Source organism: Taudactylus pleione, unplaced genomic scaffold (genome assembly GCF_031769625.1).
Source record: "Taudactylus pleione unplaced genomic scaffold, aTauple2 ptg000122l, whole genome shotgun sequence".
Taxonomy (NCBI): Eukaryota; Metazoa; Chordata; class Amphibia; order Anura; family Myobatrachidae; genus Taudactylus; species Taudactylus pleione.
In genome coordinates this window covers 9,991,621-10,013,183 of record NW_028284524.1, presented here as the reverse complement: position 1 = coordinate 10,013,183, position 21,563 = coordinate 9,991,621, and the positions used below count along the sequence as shown (strand labels likewise).

At 47.7% G+C, this 21,563-nt stretch overlaps 1 protein-coding gene across 1 annotated transcript in view; it reads right to left on the bottom strand.

Annotated features, from left to right (window-relative positions):
* Positions 1–21,563, bottom strand: part of SLC23A3 (solute carrier family 23 member 3) — a 133,478-nt gene that overhangs the window by 6,586 nt on the left and 105,329 nt on the right. Inside the window, exons 5-7 of the mRNA XM_088472411.1 lie at positions 13,368–13,549; positions 10,347–10,467; positions 10,062–10,251 (exon numbers count right to left, since the gene is read on the bottom strand). Coding sequence (XP_088328537.1) covers positions 10,062–10,251; positions 10,347–10,467; positions 13,368–13,549 — 493 coding nt within the window. The remainder of the gene's footprint in view (positions 1–10,061; positions 10,252–10,346; positions 10,468–13,367; positions 13,550–21,563) is intronic.

Genomic DNA, 21,563 nt, shown 5'->3' with positions numbered 1-21,563 from the left:
GGAGGAACATTAGTGTTCCTGTGTCCTGGGAAAATTGAGTTGTCCGGGACCTACTGTACATCCAGTGCTTTGTACTAGGGGTGAGCGGGTTCGGTTTTACTCGGGTTTACTCGGATCTTTAAACGCCATTTTATTGGCTATCACCTATCATGTGTTTTGGATAGCCAATATAATAAATCCGAATTTGCGGTAAAGTGGCGATAAGAACCGAGTAAATCCGAGTAAAACCGAGCCTGCACATCCCTACTTTGTACACATGTATCAGTAACACTGATTGGACTGTGCCAGGAACTGCAGGGGCCCATTAATATGACACCCAGTGGTACTACCAGTTGGAGAAAGGGGAGTGAGTTGATCGATAAAAGTTAGATTTGGTTAAAATTATTTTTAAGAGCAAATAATGCTATTTGCCAGATATTGATCTGGAAATATTGAAATAACTGGAGGGAAATCTGGACAGGACAGGAAAATAATTACTGGCCTTCTCCAGTCAAAAGTATCTCCAGTGGACTCTCTTTATTTGTTCTTTCTCCAATTTTACCTCAGTAATCAGTATGGCTGAGATTCAAACATTCTCTTTAGAGTCATTTAGGAACTGATGATGCAACACAAGAAACATGAATCCTAAGTGTTGCAGTGACATCACCAGGCTGTATTTATTAACCATGCTAATACTTGTACAAAGCAGTGCATGTATGTGCATAGGGAGCAGGTCTTCAGCAGGATAATGAGTCGCCCAGTGAAGATGATTGTTCCTCACCACCTTAAATGTAAAAATGAAATTTCGTTTTGCCAGACAAAATATTCAAATGATCTATTAGGGTGGACATTGTACATATTTGAACAAATTCCTGACTTTGCAGAACACCACCAACTTATGCTGTCAACATTTATTTTCTGACCAGCTCAACTAAGGGCTTGGATTCAGCAAGGAACGCAGTTGCTTATATGCACGCAATTGTTCGAGTTATTTGCACTGTGCATGCGTATGCATCACAGTGCGCGTGTGCAGACTAGCAATTGCGTGGGAGCCGTGTCTGCAGAGGCTACGCAGACCCAGGGCACAGAGTGATTGACAGGAAGTGCCGTTTGTGGGTGGTGACGGGGGGGTGGTCGGGTGAACGCAGGCGTGCCAGTGCATTTCAACGCCGTTGCTTGGGCATGCATAAATTATCCACTGCATTACCTGACGCCTCCTGAGGTCTCATAGCATGCGCAGAAGTTGGCAATTCCTGAGTGAGGTCTGGGCTTCCTTAGCTGTGCGCAAGGGTCCGATGTTACTTGATGTTTTACCGATTGTTTCGCTAAGTTACCCTAGTATACGGATGTGAGTAAGGGGAAGTGGGCGTCCTTATGTCAGGCTGCGCACGCAAAGGGAATGCACACATTTACATAGCACCGCAGATATTGGCAATGCAGTTGCGTGCGTATAAGCAGAATAGCGTTCCTTGCTGAATTAGGTCCTAAATCCTTTGCTGAATAAAGTTTTATTAATGCACAATCTACATAAACATGTGCACATAAACTAAGCTTATGAGAAATGTTTCATTAACATCAAGCGTTACATGGATGGAATATGAATGAGAGTCTAGCAAGCAATGCTCCTATACATTGGAAGTTTAACTTATTAAGGCAACTGTTAATATACATGTAGGTGCAATGACCCTTTGAGCTCTCTACTTGCACATCTTACTAGATACATTGCTGTATCTTTCTGTGCTTTTCCTCCAGGTCTTTATATCAGCAGTAAGTTGTTTATTTTGCTGCTCTAGGATAATTGTGACATGTTGCTGCTCATTGAGGATGGTTATATCCAGTGCCGAAAGCACAGCGGACTGTGGGCCTGATTCAGCAGCGATCGCTAATGCAACTACGTATGCAGATTGAGCGATTGTTAGCCATTGCACATGCGTATAAACTAGGGGTGAGCGGGTTCGGATTTCTGAAATCCGAACCCCCCCGAGCCCCCCCGATCCGAGTCCGATCCGAGTCAGGCTCGACTTTTCCCGCCTGACTCGGATCTGAAATCGAGGCAAAACGTCATCATCCCGCCTTCCGAGTCTCGCGGGTTTTGGATCCTATATAAGGTACCCGCGTCGGCGCCATTTTCTCACTCGGCTGTGGACAGTGAAGAGGGAGGGTGGGAGTTAGGGCTGTGTAGTGTAGTGTAGTGCTGCTGTTGTCCACTACTTCAAAGTCCATAGGGGCTGGCTGTGTTGTGCTGTGCTGCTGTTGTTAATAGGGGCTGTGTCCACTACTTCAAAGTCCATAGGGGCTGGCTGGACTGTGTTGTGCAGTCAGTTCTCCATAGGGGCTGTGTCCACTCCAAAGTCCTGTGCAGTGTCCCAGTCCTAAAGGAGTGCTGTAGTGTTGTCCAGGGGGTGCTCTGTCCATCAGGGGTGCTCCCCCCAAGTGCTAAAAAAATAATATATTTTCTGTGTTTGTGAATTGTGTGCGCAGTAGCCGCACGTGCATCAACAAAGTAGTGCCAAGCGTGCGCCTGTGTCATAAGTAAAGAGCCGGCTGGCTTGACCGTTAAAGGGTGCTGTAACCCCCGAAAGTACACTCCAGTCCAAACCAAAAAAAAATTATTTTCTGTGTTTGTGAATTGTGTGCGCAGTAGCCGCACGTGCATCAACAAAGTAGTGCCAAGCGTGCGCCTGTGTCATAAGTAAAGGGCCGGCTGGCTTGACCGTTAAGGGTGCTGTAACCCCCGAAAGTACACTCCAGTCCAAACCAAAAAAAAAATTATTTTCTGTGTTTGTGAATTGTGTGCGCAGTAGCCGCACGTGCATCAACAAAGTAGTGCCAAGTGTGCGCCTGTGTCATAAGTAAAGGGCCGGCAGGCTTGACCGTTAAGGGTGCTGTAACCCCCGAAAGTACACTCCAGTCCAAACCAAAAAAAAAATTATTTTCTGTGTTTGTGAATTGTGTGCGCAGTAGCCGCACGTGCATCAACAAAGTAGTGCCAAGCGTGCACCTGTGTCATAAGTAAAGGGCCGGCTGGCTTGACCGTTAAGGGTGCTGTAACCCCCGAAAGTACACTCCAGTCCAAACAAAAAAAAAAATTATTTTCTGTGTTTGTGAATTGTGTGTGCAGTAGCCGCACGTGCATCAACAAAGTAGTGCCAAGCGTGCGCCTGTGTCATAAGTAAAGGGCCGGCTGGCTTGACCGTTAAAGGGTGCTGTAACCCCCAAAGTACACTCCAGTCCAAACCCAAAAAAAAATTATTTTCTGTGTTTGTGAATTGTGTGCGCAGTAGCCGCACGTGCATCAACAAAGTAGTGCCAAGCGTGCGCCTGTGTCATAAGTAAAGGGCCGGCTGGCTTGACCGTTAAGGGTGCTGTAACCCCCGAAAGTACACTCCAGTCCAAACCAAAAAAAAATTATTTTCTGTGTTTGTGAATTGTGTGCGCAGTAGCCGCACGTGCATCAACAAAGTAGTGCCAAGCGTGCGCCTGTGTCATAAGTAAAGGGCCGGCTGGCTTGACCGTTAAGGGTGCTGTAACCCCCGAAAGTACACTCCAGTCCAAACCAAAAAAAAAATTATTTTCTGTGTTTGTGAATTGTGTGCGCAGTAGCCGCACGTGCATCAACAAAGTAGTGCCAAGCGTGCACCTGTGTCATAAGTAAAGGGCCGGCTGGCTTGACCGTTAAGGGTGCTGTAACCCCCGAAAGTACACTCCAGTCCAAACCAAAAAAAAAATTATTTTCTGTGTTTGTGAATTGTGTGCGCAGTAGCCGCACGTGCATCAACAAAGTAGTGCCAAGCGTGCGCCTGTGTCATAAGTAAAGGGCCGGCTGGCTTGACCGTTAAAGGGTGCTGTAACCCCCAAAGTACACTCCAGTCCAAACCAAAAAAAAAATTATTTTCTGTGTTTGTGAATTGTGTGCGCAGTAGCCGCACGTGCATCAACAAAGTAGTGCCAAGCGTGCGCCTGTGTCATAAGTAAAGGGCCGGCTGGCTTGACCGTTAAGGGTGCTGTAACCCCCGAAAGTACACTCCAGTCCAAACCAAAAAAAAAATTATTTTCTGTGTTTGTGAATTGTGTGCGCAGTAGCCGCACGTGCATCAACAAAGTAGTGCCAAGCGTGCGCCTGTGTCATAAGTAAAGGGCCGGCTGGCTTGACCGTTAAAGGGTGCTGTAACCCCCGAAAGTACACTCCAGTCCAAACCAAAAAAAAATTATTTTCTGTGTTTGTGAATTGTGTGCGCAGTAGCCGCACGTGCATCAACAAAGTAGTGCCAAGCGTGCGCCTGTGTCATAAGTAAAGGGCCGGCTGGCTTGACCGTTAAGGGTGCTGTAACCCCCGAAAGTACACTCCAGTCCAAACCAAAAAAAAAATTATTTTCTGTGTTTGTGAATTGTGTGCGCAGTAGCCGCACGTGCATCAACAAAGTAGTGCCAAGCGTGCGCCTGTGTCATAAGTAAAGGGCCGGCTGGCTTGACCGTTAAAGGGTGCTGTAACCCCCAAAGTACACTCCAGTCCAAACCAAAAAAAAAATTATTTTCTGTGTTTGTGAATTGTGTGCGCAGTAGCCGCACGTGCATCAACAAAGTAGTGCCAAGCGTGCGCCTGTGTCATAAGTAAAGGGCCGGCTGGCTTGACCGTTAAAGGGTGCTGTAACCCCCGAAAGTACACTCCAGTCCAAACCAAAAAAAAATTATTTTCTGTGTTTGTGAATTGTGTGCGCAGTAGCCGCACGTGCATCAACAAAGTAGTGCCAAGCGTGCGCCTGTGTCATAAGTAAAGGGCCGGCTGGCTTGACCGTTAAGGGTGCTGTAACCCCCGAAAGTACACTCCAGTCCAAACCAAAAAAAAAAATATTTTCTGTGTTTGTGAATTGTGTGCGCAGTAGCCGCACGTGCATCAACAAAGTAGTGCCAAGCGTGCGCCTGTGTCATAAGTAAAGGGCCGGCTGGCTTGACCGTTAAAGGGTGCTGTAACCCCCGAAAGTACACTCCAGTCCAAACCAAAAAAAAAATTATTTTCTGTGTTTGTGAATTGTGTGCGCAGTAGCCGCACGTGCATCAACAAAGTAGTGCCAAGCGTGCGCCTGTGTCATAAGTAAAGGGCCGGCTGGCTTGACCGTTAAAGGGTGCTGTAACCCACAAAGTACACTCCAGTCCAAACCAAAAAAAAAATTATTTTCTGTGTTTAGCCGCACGTATATATCAAATCGATATAACATAAATGGAGGACCAAACTTTCTCCGATAAAAATAAAATAGAGAAAGATCAAGAACCACTTCCTCCTAGTGCTGAAGCTGCTGCCACTAGTCATGACATAGACGATAACATGCCATCAACGTCGTCTGCCAAGGCCGATGCCCAATGTCATAGTAGAGGGCACATACAATCCCAAATGGCAAAGTTCAGGAAAATGACCTTGAAAAAGACATTTAAATCAGCTGAAGAGAAACGTAAACTTGCCAATATGCCATTTACGACACGGAGTGGCAAGGAACGGCTAAGGTCGATCCCTAGTATGTTCATGACTAGTGGTTCAGCTTCACATGACGATGGAAGCCCTCCTCCCACTAAAAAAATCAAAAGAGTTAAGCTGGCAAAAGCACAGCGAAGAACTGTGCTTTCTAAGAAGATATCACAAATCCCCAAGGAGAGTCCAAGTGTGGTGGTGGTTGCGATGCCTGACCTTCCCAGCACTGGACGGGAAGAGGTGGCTCTTTCCACCATTTGCACGCCCCCTGCAAGTGCTGAAAGGAGCACCCACAGTCCACTTGCTGATATGCAAATTGAAGATGTCACTGTTGAAGTACAACAGGATGAGGATACTGGTGTAGCTGGCGCTGAGGAGGAAGTTGGCAAGGAGGATTCTGATGGTGATGTGGTTTGTTTAAATCAGGCTCCGGGGGAGACAGTTGTTGTCCGTGGGATGAAAAAGCCCATCACGGTCATGCCTGGGCAGAAGACCAAACATTCCACCTCTTTGGTCTGGCAATATTTCTATCCAAATCCGGACAACAACTGTCTTGCCATATGTACCATATGTAAAGGTGAAATAAGTAGGGGTAGGGACGTCAACCACCTAGGAACATCCTCCCTTATACGGCACCTGCAGCGCGTTCATAAAAAGTTACTGTCAAGTTCAGAAACTTTGGCTAAGACCGTAAGCAGTCCAGGGACACCTAAATCCCGTTGTCCTGTTGTATCCAAGCGCCTGCAAACCACACCGTCAACTCCCTCCTCGTCAATTTCCTCCTTAGTTAGGATCGGAAGTAGTCCTGCAGGCCATGTCACTGGCATGACTGACTCTCCTATCCGGGATTCCTCCGGAGGATCCTGCATTGCTACGCCTACTGCTGCCGCTGCTGCTGTTGCTGCTGCTGGGAGTCGTTCATCATCCCAGAGAGGAAGTAGGAACACCACTACTTTTACTAAACAATTGACCCTCCAACAGTCCTTAGCGAGGAGGATGAAGTACGACAGCAGTCATCCTGAAGCAAAACGTATAACTGAGGCCTTGACTGCTATGTTGGTGTTAGACGTGCGTCCGGTATCCGCCATTAGTGCAGTGGGATTTAGACAATTGATGGAGGTAGTGTGTCCCCGGTTCCAAATCCCGTCTAGATTCCACTTCACTAGGCAGGCGATACCGAGACTGTACAGAAACGTCAGAAAAAGTGTCCTCAGTGTCCTGAAAAATGCAGTTGTACACAATGTCCACTTAACCACGGACATGTGGACAAGTGGAACAGGGCAGACTAAGGACTATATGACTGTGACAGCCCACTGGGTAGATGTATCACCTTACGCAGCAACAGCAGCAGCGTCACCAGTAGCAGCATCTCAGAAATGCCAGCTCGTTACAAGGCAGGCTACGCTGTGTATCACCGGTTTCAGTAAGAGGCACACCGCCGACAACCTCTTAGAGAAACTGAGGGAAATCATCGCCCAGTGGCTTACCCCACTTAGACTCTCCTGGGGATTTGTGATATCTGACAACGCCACCAATATTGTGCGGGCATTACATCTGGGCAAATTCCAGCACGTCCCATGTTTTGCTCACACAATAAACTTGGTGGTGCAGAATTTTCTGAAAAGCGACAGGGGCGTGCAGGAGACGCTTTGGGTGGCCCGAAAAATTTCTGGCCACTTTCGCCATTCAGCGACTGCGTGCCGAAGACTGGAGCGCCAGCAAACACTCTTGAACCTGCCCCGCCATCACCTGAAGCAAGAGGTTGTGACGCGGTGGAACTCAACCCTCTATATGCTTCAGAGGATGGAGGAGCAGCAAAAGGCCATACAAGCCTATACATCCACCTATGACATAGGCAAAGGAGGGGGTATGCACCTGACTCAAGCGCAGTGGAGAATGATTTCCGTGTTGTGCAAGGTTCTCCAGCCCTTCGAACTTGCCACACGTGAAGTCAGTTCAGACACTGCCAGCTTGAGTCAGGTCATTCCCCTCATCAGGCTTTTGCAGAAGCAGCTGGAGAAAGTGAAGGAGGAGCTAAGACGGAGCGATTCCGCTCGGCATGTGGGACTTGTGGATGAAGCCCTTCATTCGCTTTGCCAGGATTCCAGGGTGGTCAATCTGTTGAAATCAGACCACTACGTTTTGGCCACCGTGCTCGATCCTAGGTTTAAAGCCTATGTGGTGTCTCTCTTTCCGGCCGACACAAGCCTGCAGAGGTGCAAAGACCTGCTGGTGAACACACTGTCAGCTGAAGCGGAACGTGACACGTCAACGGCTCCTTCTTCATTTTCTCCTGCAACTGGGGCTGCCAGGAAAAAACTTAGGTATCCTAAGCAACCCGCTGGCGGTGATGCAGGGCAGGCAGGACCAAGTTTGGACATCTGGTCCGGACTGAAGGACCTGGCAACAATTTCTGACATGTCTACTGTCACTGCATATGATACTGTCACCATTGACAGAATGGTGGAGGATTACATCGGTGACAGCATCCAAGTAGGCATGGCAGACAGTCCATACCTGTACTGGCAGGAAAAAGAGGCAATTTGGAGGCCCCTGTACAAACTGGCTCTATTTTACCTGAGTTGCCCCCCCTCCAGTGTGTACTCCGAAAGAGTGTTTAGTGCAGCCGGGAACCTTGTCAGCGAAAGGCGTAGGAGGTTGCTTCCACAGAATGTGGAGAAGATGATGTTCATCAAAATGAATTATCAGCTCTTCCAGGGAGACCAGCCTCCAGAAGGTACAGAGGGACCTGTGGTGGTGGATTCAAGTGGGGACGAGTTAATACTTTGTGAGGATGAGGATGTACACACTGAAGAGGGTGAGGAATCGGTGGATGAGGAGGATGAGGATGACATCTTGCCTCCATAGAGCCAGTTTGTGCAGGGACACATTAATTGCCAGCTTGTTTTGTGGGGGCCCAAACGAACCAATCATTTCAGCCACAGTTGTGTGGCAGACCCTGGCGCTGAAATGATTGGTTTGTTAAAGTGTGCATGTCCTGTTTATACAACATAAGGGTGGGTGGGAGGGCCCAAGGACAATTCCATCTTGCACCTCTTTTTTTTCTTTGCATTATGTACAGTTTGGGGCCTAGTTTTTCAAACTGCCATCCTGTCTGCCACTGCAGTTTCACGCCTAGATGGGTCACGTGTTTGTGCCGCCCACTCGTGTCGCTTAGCATAGTCATCCAGCTACCTCGGTGCAACGTTTTGGACATAAAAACACTATTGTGAGGTGTGAGGTGTTCAGAATAGACTGGAAATGAGTGGAAATTAAGGTTATTGAGGTTAATAATAGCATAGGAGCAGAAAAACCTACAAATTCTGTGATTTTAGCTGTTTTTATGCTTTTTTAAAAAAAAATACAGATCCAAAACACAAAACCCAGAACCCAAAACACGGAAGGGTGGTTTTGGCAAAACCAATCCAGATCCAAAACACGAAGAAAGATCCAGATCCAAAACCAAAACACAAAACACGAAAAGTGGCCGGTGCACACCCCTAGTATAAACCACACTGCGCATGCCCTGCAATCGCACTGCAACTACGGATGCACAGAGGAATCCATCGCAGAGTGAGTGACAGGCTTTGAGTGTTTGGGGGTGGTAACGGGGGAGTGGTCGGAAAAACGCAGGCATGCCTGTCCGTTTGAACGCCGTTGCTTGGGCATGCATAAATTAGCCCCTGCGTTTGCATACGCAGCTTGAGAGCCCTCTGCAATGGAAGAGACTTGCAGTGACTGCGGAAGGTCCGATCTGGTGTAAATGCTGCGTGACTGGCCAATGTGCATCAATGGTACCGATGTTTACACAGAAGAGCGAGGTTGGAAGGATATAAGAAGGCAGCAATGGGCACCTGTTCTTTGGCAGACAGCATATGTTCGCAGCTGTGTTCCATGCAAAATCACAGCTGCGATTGCATTAGCGTGGCCTTATTCTGCAGTACATGCCAGTGCACTGCTGAATGCAGATTCCCGATGGTTGGGAATCTGCACAGGTGCCGGAACTGTACTGCACATGTGCATTACGGGTTTGGCGTGTTCGCACACAGAGTGGCAACAGACTGTCAGTGATTGACAGTCTGTTGCCATTTGTGGGCGGGAGGGGACGGAGACATGCTCCATTTCCCGAAATGGAGGCGTGTCGCCGCAGTTGGGGGGGGGGAGAGGCCAGGATCTCTATCGGCTGACAGAGATTTCCTGGCCTCTTTGCTGTATCTGCGGCGGCCGGCTTGCGTGACCCCACGGGTCACTTAGTCGGCCGATGTGATCGCAGATTATATGATGATGTGTCTTTGGACACAGCTCGGCTAAGTAATGCATGCAGGAGGCATGACGCCTCCTGCTGCATTAACATAATTGCACGGATGGAATTGCAACGCTGTCTGCATGCAGCTTTGCAATTCCGTCCTAGACTGAATCAGGCCCTGTGTCATATACCAGGGCAACATCAATAAAGTACTAACCTGATCATATAAAGACTTGCCTGAGAAGAACTGATAAAAAAACTGAATTATTGAGGATTTATTAAAAGTTGTAGGAAGGTATGTACAAGCCATACAATCTAAAGATGACATATCCTTTAAGTAATTGTACCCACATCTCACTAATTTATCCGTACCTAGAGAGGGGAACTGAAACCAAGGGGTTAGTTCAGTGAAATTCTCTCTATGACCAGAGAGAGACCCACGTTTTTCATTGGTGATGAAAGCTGATATATTCTGTGCTATGCGGACGTCACTTGGAAATTCAATCTTCTCATAAACCCAAAAACTGCAGACAATCCAGATGCAAGAGATAGGGAGGAATATCTGTAGGAATCACCAGAGAAATGGGGACATAATATAAATTACAGCTCTTGTAGTCCATCATAAAAATAATTGTTACTAGTGATGTATGGACTTACAGACAGCATGCGGAGTACCGGGACATATCTTTTCCGTAGCCCTTGTTTCATCTCCCAGGTGTACAGAGGAAAGTAGAGGGAACGGAGGGTTTGTGACAATAATCCAGTGACTGCAATGAGGCTGTAATATACAGGTATATCATTATGTATCATTACATCAGAGTTTGGCCTTTAGATATGTATTAAAATGGGAAGAACTCTTACTGGAGCTTTCAAATGTGAAAAACAAAATAGAGGCAAACAAACACTGCTAAAAAAGAACTGCAATGCAGCAACTTTGTGGTCTGTCATGTCTCAGTGATCTCACTAGATACTAATGAATAAATAGACTGAATTCTCATGAATATTTCACAGAAAATGGCTGCCTCCAGTGTGCAGGGCATAAATCCACTTATAGGTACTTATATGTCATTAGTTCACATGACTTTATCAAATAAGATTGGAGACAGTAAGAAGCCTTGTTATATCTCATACACCAGTGGCGTAAGTTCATTCCAGACACCCGGAGGCAAGCTATAATTTAGTGCCCCCCCTGTCATAACAGCTGACACAGTATTGTAGCAATTTGCATGCAGACAGGCTATAGATAGAAGGAGGCAGCAGCTGATGGTCTGACATGGAGCTCTCCACTAGTGTATGGTGGCTTCCCAGGTGCCGGGAAGGTGTGCCATGTATTGGGCAGCCGTGACGGTACACTCCGGGTACATAGTTACAGCCCTAAGTGGGGTGAATATGTTGTGGACAATGGAGGAGGTGCCCCTTCAGTGCTGGAGCCCGGCGGCAGGTGCCTCCATTGTCTCCCATAGTTCTGCCCCTGTCATACACACATTGTTCCCCCCAAAATATGTTTTATAACTAATCCTATGATGTGCAGTGCTGCTGTTATTATATAACGACCCCTTGTAAAAAACTGTTGTTACATAACGGCTCATGTAAAAACTTGTTACACAACAGTCCCTTGTAAGAACTGTTACTACATAACGGCCCCTTGTAAAAAACTGTTGTTACATAACGGCCCATGTAAAAACTTGTTACAGAACGGTCCCTTGTAAGAACTGTTATTACATAATGACCCATGTAAAAACTGTTGTTATATAATGGCCCATGTAAAAACTTGTCACACAACGGTCCCTTTTAAGAACTGTTGTTACATAACGGCCCATGTAAAAGCTTGTTACACAACGGTCCCTTGTAAGAACTGTTATTACATAACGACCCATGTAAAAACTGTTGTTATATAATGACCCATGTAAAATTACATAACGGCCCATATAAAAACTGTTACATAGCGCCCCATGTAATAACTGTTGTTGCATAACGGCCCATGTAAAACTGTTGTTACATAACTGCCCCTTGTAAAAACTGTTGTTACATAACGGCCCATGTAAAAACTTGTTACACAACGGTCCCTTGTAAGAACTGTTATTACATAACGACCCATGTAAAAACTGTTGTTATATAATGGCCCATGTAAAAACTTGTTACACAACGGTCCCTTTTAAGAACTGTTGTTACATAACGGCCCATGTAAAAGCTTGTTACACAACGGTCCCTTATAAGAACCGTTATTACATAACGACCCATGTAAAAACTGTTGTTACATAACGACCCATGTAAAAATTTGTTACACAACGGTCCCTTGTAAGAACTGTGGGCCTGATTCAGAGCCGGACGCTATTTGCACTCGCTCGTTCAGAAAAAGGGGCTGGCTATTTAAATTGAGCGCTCGCTCTTTGCGGTCTGTTGACGCCTCTATGTCTGAGCGAGCGTCCGAAACATGCGCTCGCTATTTTGTAAAGACGCCCCTTGGCCATTCGCATCATACGTCATCTCCGCTATTTATTAGATTAATCGAGTACATCGAAAGGCGTATGAACTGCTCGCTATATTTGTGGTAGCATTTTCCTACCGCAATCATGCGAGCAGTTCAGGCTAAAAGACAACCAAGTGACGTAGTCGATGACGCTGCTTTGTTAATTATGCACACCCTTAAAACGCCCGTTTTGACCGTTTGGCACGCCTGCATTCGGATCTCCACTCCCTGTTTTCAAGCACCTTCCCCTGTTACCACCCACAAACGCCTCATCCTGTCACTCAAATTAGCAGGCATTCGCTATTTTGCGAGCACACGATTTCCCGCACTGACTTGTTGGCGCATGCGCATTACAACCCATGCGCAGATGTGCGAACATCGCTCGGAGCGAACGAGCGGCCGCTTACGAGCGGCTCTGAATCAGGCCCTGTGTTACATAACAGCCCATGTAAAAACTTGTTACACAACGGTCCCTTGTAAGAACTGTGTTACATAATGACCCATGTAAAAACTACATGGGACAGTTCCATAACTGTGTAAAAACTGTTGTTACATAATGACCCACATAAAAACTGTTGTTACATAACGGCCTATGTCAAAACTGTTGTTGCATAATGGCCCATGTAAAAAAAACTGTTGTTACATAACGACCCATGTAAAATTATATAACGGCCCATGTAAAAACTGTTGTTACATAACGGTCCCTTGTAAGAAGTGTTGTTAAATAACGACCCATGTAAAAATTTGTTACATAAAAACTGTTGTTACATAACTGCCCATGTAAAAACTGTGGTTGCATAATGGCCCATGTAAAAACTTTTTACATAACGGCCCCTTGTAATAACTGTTACATATATACAGTATATATTTTTTTTTTTATTTCTAGAGGCATATGTCATTGATTTGTTATGGTATTAATATGTTTTTGGGATAATTGGGTTTACATTTTGATATTTGTATCCTAATACAATAATTTTTATATGGAGTACTCAAAGTAATAATGTACCATGGCATATCTGCAAGTTTTGTATCACCTTATTTTATTTTGTTCAGGAATTCTATATTGTATTTTTCTTTTTTCTTTAAAATTGAACATTTTTTTACTCAATTTAAAAAAAAAAGAACTGTTGTTACATAACGGCCCATGTAAAAACGTTTGTTATATAATAGTCCATAATGGTCCACATAAAAAATGTTGGTACACTTACCTCAAGGAAATTCCCCAGCTGGAGGAACAGAGCAGGGCTGCAGGTTTATAACAAGAAAGTCCAATGATTGAGAGTGCTGGTGCAATAACCATTGGGCCGCAAAGTTGCAAAATCCAGCCCCAAATCCCAGAAATCCCGGAGAGAATCTGCAGAGCTCCTGAGATAACCAGTGCTCCTGACACCTTCATAGAGAAAGAAGCCATTAATAGAAAGTACAAGAAAGAATGGATGACTGGGGACATAGGGCCTGATTCAGATCCGATTACGAGCGCACTGCACTCACAAGCGAGTCGATGTCCCCCCACTGCACATGCGCCGCCTCCGGCGCGCGCATGTGCGAGCCCCAGCGAGCGACGACAGCTCCGTCGCTTCGGGGCTCACTAAAAGACGGGGCGGCTGTCGATGTTGATTAACAGCTCGCCCCGTTTTGTAGGCGGAGAGGGGGGTGGCTGCACAAACGCAGGCGTTCCCTTAGTAACGCCTGCCATTTGTGGGCGGTCCTACTGACATCACTCCTGATGTCATTAGTGGACTTCCTGCTCTATTAGAGCAGGAAGTCCACTCAGGCTTGCGGGAGCCAAGACCCTCCTGCAGGGTCTCGACGCAAGCCCGATGGTCGCGATTATAGCGACATCACCAGGCCGCTCGCACTAGCTGTGGGTGGTCACCCACAGCTTTGCGAGCGGCCTGGAGGCCGAATCCCCCCCAAAAAAAGCCCTGATTCAGAGCGAACGCTCGCAAACAGCGAGCGCCTCTGAATCAGGCCAATAGGGCCTGATTCAGACTCGCTCACGAGCGCATAGCACTTGCAAGCGGTTCGATGTACCCCCACTGCACATGCGCCGCCTGCGGCGAGAGCCCCAGCGAGCGACGGCAGCTCCATCGCTCCGGGGCTCACTACAAAACGGGGCAGCTGTCAATGTTGATTGACATCTCGCCCCGTTTTGTAGGCGGGGAGGGGGGGTGGCTGCACAACCGCAGGCATTCCCTTAGGAACGCCTGCCGTTTGTGGGCGGCCCTACTGACATCACTCGTGATGTCAGACAATAGACATCACAGACAATAGATCAGGAAGTCCACTACGACATCACGAGTGATGTCAGTAGTGGACTTCCTGCTCTATTGTCTGTTGTCAGTAGGGCCGCCCACAAATGGCAGGCGTTCCTAAGTGAACGCCTGCGTTTGTGCAGCCACCCCCCCTCCCTGCCTACAAAACGGGGCGAGCTGTCAATCAACATCGACAGCTGTCCCGTCTTGTGGTGAGCCCTGGCGCGACGGAGCTGCTGGAGCTCGCGCATGCGCACGCCGGTGGCGGCACATGCACAGTGGGGGAAATCGACCCGCTTGCGAGTGGGTCTGAATCAGGCCCATAGGGCCTAATTCAGAGATGTACGCTAATGCAATCGCTTCTGTAAATTTGCATGGAGCGCAGAGGCAAAATATGGTAACGTTTCCACAGCTTACCCGTGCATAGGGTCGCCCACTGCTGCCTTCTCATATCCGTCTGATGTCACGCACCAGCCTAAAAATCTGTAACACTGAAGCAGATCGGGCAGCCATGCAGCATATGTGCCAAGTCTGACCTCTCTCAAACACAGCATCTCCCCGACGTGCAGAGAGCTTACATGCTGCAAAGGAGGTTGCGATAGCTAATTTATGCACGTCCAGGAAACGCAGTTTAATCACTCAGACATACCTGCGTTTGCCTAGTCACCCCCCCCCGTTACCTCCCCCAAATTCTGACTACCTGCCACTCACTTTGCGAATGAATCCTCTGTGCGAGTGTAAACGCAAGACAATCGCTGCGCGTGTGCACAGGGCGGCTTAAACGCATGCGCAATGGCACACAATAACTCAAACTGCATAAATATCAGCATTGCGTACATCTCTGAATCGCGCCCATAATGTAAAGACAGAGAATGAATGGGGATACAAAGAGGCAGGCCGCCATCAGGGGTGGACTGCTGGGCCTCCTGTCCCGAGTCCGGAGAGAGAGGGGGCCCGGGTGGCAACAGCGAGGAAGATTACTTCGGCATTTGAACTATTATGGAGCCTCGCGGAACGGCATTTAATCAGGAGAAGTCGCTCCTGATTGGCTTGCTGTTCCATGATCGGTGATTGGCTCACGGCCAGCTCAATAGTATTCAATCCAATCACAGCTCGCGGAACAGCAGACAATCAGAAGCGGCTGCTCCTGATTGGCTGCCGTTACGCGAGCTGTGATTGGCTTCTGACCGGCTCCATAGTTCTAATGCAGCAACGCAGACACTCTTTTCCTCCGCCTACCGCCCGGTGCATTACTAGCCGCTGTCACCATGGCCCCTTTCTCAGGTACTTTTATATTCGTGTTGACCCTGTCTTGTGCCCCCACTCGAGTACAGCCAGCCTTCCCTAAGCCCTCTCCTTCCCAGCCATCCTTTCTTCCCTGCCCACCCCCCTAGTCCAGCCAGCCCTCCTTTCCTGCCCACCCCCCCAGTACAGCCAGTCTTTCTACCCTGCCCACCCACCCAGTGCAGCCAGCCTTCCTTCCCTGCCCACCCCCCCAGTCCCGCCAGCCTTCCCTGCCTACCCCCCAGTGCAGCCAGCCCTCCTTCCCTGCCAACCCCCCCAGTGCTGCCAGCCTTCCTTCCCTGCCCACCCCCCCACTGCAGCCAACCTTCCTTCCCTGCCCACCCCCCAGTGCAGCCATCCTTCCTTCCCTGCCCACCCCCCAGTGCAACCAGCCTTACTTCCCTGCCCACCCCCCCAGTACAGCCAGCCTTCCTTCCCTACCTACCCCCCAGTCCAGCAAGCCATCTTTCCCTGCCTACCCCCCCAGTCCAGTAAGCCATCCCTGCCTACCCCCCCAGTTCCACCAGCCTTCCCTGCACTCCCTCCCCCTTCTAGTCCAGCCAACTAGCCTGTCTTCCCTGTCCTAGTCCAGCCAGTCTTCCCAGCGGCATCCCTATGTCTAGCCAGCCTTTCTGTGCCCTGCCTCTCCCCTAGTCCAGCCGGCCTTCCCTGCCCTTTTCCCCCCCAGACCAAATCAACCTTCCCTGCCCTTTGCCACCCCAATCCACTCTTCCCAGCCAAGTGCCCCGCTTTTTTAGCCTTCCCTGCCCTGTGCCCCGCCATTAATATCCATTGTTCTCTACCGTGTGCCCCCCCTCCACCATGTCTAGCTATCCCTGATTTACACACCAATTGATGCACCACCCCCAAAGTAGCTCCACCCACATTATACACAACTCCACCCAAGTCTGCCCTATACCCTGGGGGGCCCTGCCTATTTTGTCAGTACCGGGCCCTGCAAAGAGGTTATACTAGAATTATGTGGAGGAACTTTTCGTAAGTATGGTAGTATATGAGTAGGTTGTCCGAAAATGGATAGTGGTGAAACTTCACAAAGACTGTTGTCTCCATGGGATATATTTACTAAAAGTCGATTTTGGTCAATTTTTGGTTAATTTTGTGTGTCATGGTCTAAATCACACATTTACTTTCAGATGATTTTTTTTACTTTTTTATTTTATTTTTTTATTTTTTTTTAAACAATGTCAAAAAATCATCTCTAAGTGAATGTGTCATTTAGACCCTGAAACATAAAATCGACCTTTAGTAAATAAATATACCCCCATGTCTCTTATCCTACCTAATATCATATTCAGCATGTTCCATTCTATTTTACTGCTTCCAGAATTCATTAAGCTTTATAGGGCCTGATTCATTATGGATCGCAACTGCGATTATGCACGCAGACCCACTACGAAAATATGCAAATGTTTGCAATCGTAATGCCGTTGCAGCCTAACATAAGGATGCCCACTTTCCCTTACATCCGTAATACTTAGCAAAACAGCGAAACAATCGATAACATCGAGTACCATCGGAGCCTCGCGCAGAATTGCACAAGGTCAGACCTTATTTAGACATTTCTAACCTCATCGCACACAGTGGGAGCTCAAGCTGCGTATACTATCACAGTGGCTAATTTATGCAAACCGCTGTAACGGCGTTCAAACGCACTGATGCGCCTGCGTTTCACTGTTCAACCCACCCGTCACCGCGCCCAAACGGTCACTTCCTGTCAATCACTCTGCAAAATGTCCGCGTAGTGTCTGCGATCGCAGTGTGATCTTCGAGCACGAGCACTGCAACGCAACAATCGTTTGTGTGCATAATTTTAGTTGCGATCCGTAATCAGGCCCATAATCATTAGCAATTTGTAAGAATGAGGTACATGCAGCAGAAATAATTACCTATGACATTGCATTCAATCACATTGTTATTTAATGATGTAGTTTATATTATATAATGATTAGTTGTAAAAGTTTAAATTCTGTAAAGTTGTCATAAGATTTAAGGTGGGTATACACCTGAAAGATATATCTGCAGATCGAGTGATCTTTAGATGATGGCTCTTCATACACACTGAACGACCATCATCTTTGCGGGAGCCGCGGGTCCCGTTGGCCGGGAGGTGGGTCGGGGGTGGGGCCACCCTTCTCCCCACGCCTTCACAGCTCTCTGCAGACATATCTGTCCATCGGTTGTGCTGCACAGCCAGTGTGATATGTCTGTGAACGACGTCGTTCACAGACATGTCGTCTGTACACAATGGCTGACGTGCAGCAGATATATTGGCCGATCAATTGATCGGCCAGTGTGTACCCAGCTTTAGTCACTTTAGTACTCCATTTCTGTGATTGGGCTTTGCAAATAGTGCAGCGGCCTCAGGCATCCATTATTAAGGTCAGCAAATAGTAATTAGTGAAGAACTGAATTAGAGGTCTAAGGGGTATATTTACTAAAGTGAGAGTTTTTAGTGGAAGTGGAGATGTTGCCCATAGCAACCAATCAGCTTCTAGCTATTATCTTCTATAAGGTTCTAGTTAAATGTGAAGTAGAATCTGATTGGTTGCTATGGACAGGAGATATTAAATGTCAGCAAGCATGCTGTTTTTGACTTTACATTTGGCTGCAACCAGATTGTTTTGCTGTGATATGCATGCCCGTCCTGTGCGAATGTATATTCTCTTTTGATCGCCTTATAACCCTCGAGAACCCAGTACTGTGGGCGTGATTCAGATTTGGGAATAGAATAAGAAAGAGCAAGTAACTGTGCATCTTGGTAAAACCATGCTTGCCGACATTCTGGCTGCCCCCTTCGGGAGGGAACAGCCAAGTCGGAATAGCAAGAGGGCGTGGCCAGCATAGGGGACACGGCCGGACATATTACCCAGCATTTGTTGCCGGAGCGGGGGGCGTGGCCACGATTTTTGGGTGGCAGGAGGGTAGGTAAGTATGGGAAAAACCATGTTGCACTGCAAGTGGGGCAGATGTAAAATGTGCAGAGATTTAGATCTGGGAGCTGTGTGTACATACTGAAATCTAACTTGCAGTGCAAAAACAAAGCTGTCCAGCATTTGGGCTACATGCAAAAACAGCCAGTATTTACCCTACATGTAAAAATAATGTATGTATTTGCACCCCTTGCATCGTAACATGGTTTGTCCAGGTACACAATTACTTGCGCTATCGCAGTGGTTCTTAAACTCGGTCCTCAGGACCCCACACAGTGCACATTTTACAGGTCACCCAGCAGGCGCACAGGTGTAGTCATTACTCACTGACACATTTTGGATATAATTATTTCACTTGTGATTATGAAGAGACCTAGAAAACAAGACCTGGTTGGGGTCCTGAGGACAGAGGGCCTGATTCAGACACGGACGCTAAGCCGCGATCGCTCGCTATAGGCGATTGTCACCCGTCTGCGCCTGCACATGCATCGCAGTGCGCGAACCAGTCACTGCGATCGGGAATCGTGCGCTCGTAGCACCAAGACTGAGCGCTACTTGAGTGACAGAATGTGCCGTTTGTGGATGGTGACAGGGGAAGGTGTTTGAGAATGGGGGAGTGGTGCTGCGAACGCAGGCGTATCTGGGTGTCAAAACAGAGTTTTATGGGTGTGCATAATTAGCATGGAAGCGTCATTGTACACGTCACTTGGTTGTATTTCAGCCTGCAGTGATCGCAGTGCTTGCGACAGTGTAGAGTCTACCTCGAGCGCTGCGTGCAACTCCGATGGTTCTCAATGGTTCTAATTAATCACACACTTCCTGGAGATGACGTGTGCTAAGTAAGAAAAGTGGGTGTCTTTATACTGGCATGCGCTCACTCTGACGTCGCTCTCTAACACATAGAGGGCGTCCTTACACCAAACAGTGCGATCGTGGAATTTGCATACCTTGCCCCTTTTGGATGCAAGCAATCACGGCTTAGCGTCCGGGTCTGAATCGACCCCAGAGTTTGAGAACCTGTGCTCTATCCAGTGGCAAACGCAGGATTTGCAAAGGGGGGTTTCCAAATACTAGTTTACACAATCAATGACAAACAAAAATCTAAAAGACTGCAGACACACACACACTGACACAAACACACACACTGACACAGACTACAGACATACACACACACTGACTACAGACACACACACTGACACAGACACACACACTCACATACTGACACACTGACACAGACTACAGACACACACACTGACACAGACACACACACTCACATACTGACACACTGACACAGACTACAGACACACACACTGACACAGACACACACACACTGACACAGACACACACACACTGACACAGACACACTCACACTGACACAGACACACACACTGACACAGACTACACTGACACACACCTCTCACTTAAAAACACAAAAAAATACAGCTCTGGCATCATTGCACCCCACATGTTATACACAGACCTGCAGTGCAGCTCGAGTCCAGGAGAGACTGCCGGCAGTACGATCAGATCTCTGTCACCGGCAGCAGCTTCCTCTCAGCCTCTCACAATGCTGGTGCTGCCATGTGAACTGCCTAGGAGGGACTGTGCGCTGCCGCTGCAGCTCCCCCTACAGCCAGCACAGTATGACAGCAGGCACAGTTGCCTGAGCTTCTCTTTAAAAAAAAATAAAAAAATAGTTCAGCTGCGCAGCGATGGAGCAGCTGGCAGGGGGGGTTTCTAGGTACTCAGAAACCCCCCCTGTGTGCGCGGGTGCTATCACTCTATTCCCAAATCTGAATAAAGCCCTGTGCCATTGTTTCACACGGAATCGGTATGAGATGCTGACGCTCGGGATCCCGGCTGTTAGAATCCCGACGCCAGCATCTCGAAAGGGTTAACATACCGACACTTGTTGGTCGGTATGCAAACCATTATCCTTTTCCTACCCTAACCCTAACAAACCCTCTTTGGTGCCTAACCCTAACCTCCCCCTAGTGCCTAACCCTAACCCCGCACCTTAAACCTAAGCCCCCTAACACCCCAATACTTGCCTTCGGTATCCTGGAGGCAGGGCGGATTAATAATGGGGCTGATGGAACTACATCTCCAGGCCCACCATCAGAATAGGCCCACAGAAGCAGCTACTGAGTATGCTGCTATAGATAGGATTTCTTTTTCCTTCGGCCTGCGAGTGGCCGTCCGAGGCCCCGTCCCCCGCTCGCGCATCCACCTCCGCACTCCCTTGCCCGCAGCTCAAAAGCATAAATGTGATGGTGCGGTGGCGCTGGCGCATGGTGGGCTTCACTAGCCCTCCCAGCGCCGTTAACGCACAGTGTCAGCTGTGACTCGGCGGTGATACCCACGTTACGTCATGATAGGTGCTGCCCACCATCACTGCATCCTGAAGCAGCCCATCTTGCCTCGGCTATGACCACCAAGATAGGGCAGGCCCAGCCGCCCAGCAGCTCCGCATGAAGGTGGCCTGGCAACAGCAGTGCTGAGGTAAGGTGCTTGTCAGTCCTGCTGGCCAGGCTGCCTGGCTGCTGATGTATAGTAGTAATATACATTTCATACATAATACAGGGTGGGCAAAGTTTAGTTTTGAAAGTTTATTAATTATATATAGTTTATATTTATAATATGCACACACATTTAAAATTTATAATATATATATATATATATATATATATATGCACACACACATACTGTGTGTGTATGATGTGTATATATATATATATATATATACACTAGGGGTGTGCACCGGCCACTTTTCGTGTTTTGTGTTTTGGTTTTGGATCTGGATCTTTCTTCGTGTTTTGGATCTGGATTGGTTTTGCCAAAACCACCCTTCCGTGTTTTGGGTTCTGGGTTTTGTGTTTTGGATCTGTATTTTTTTTAAAAAAAGCATAAAAAC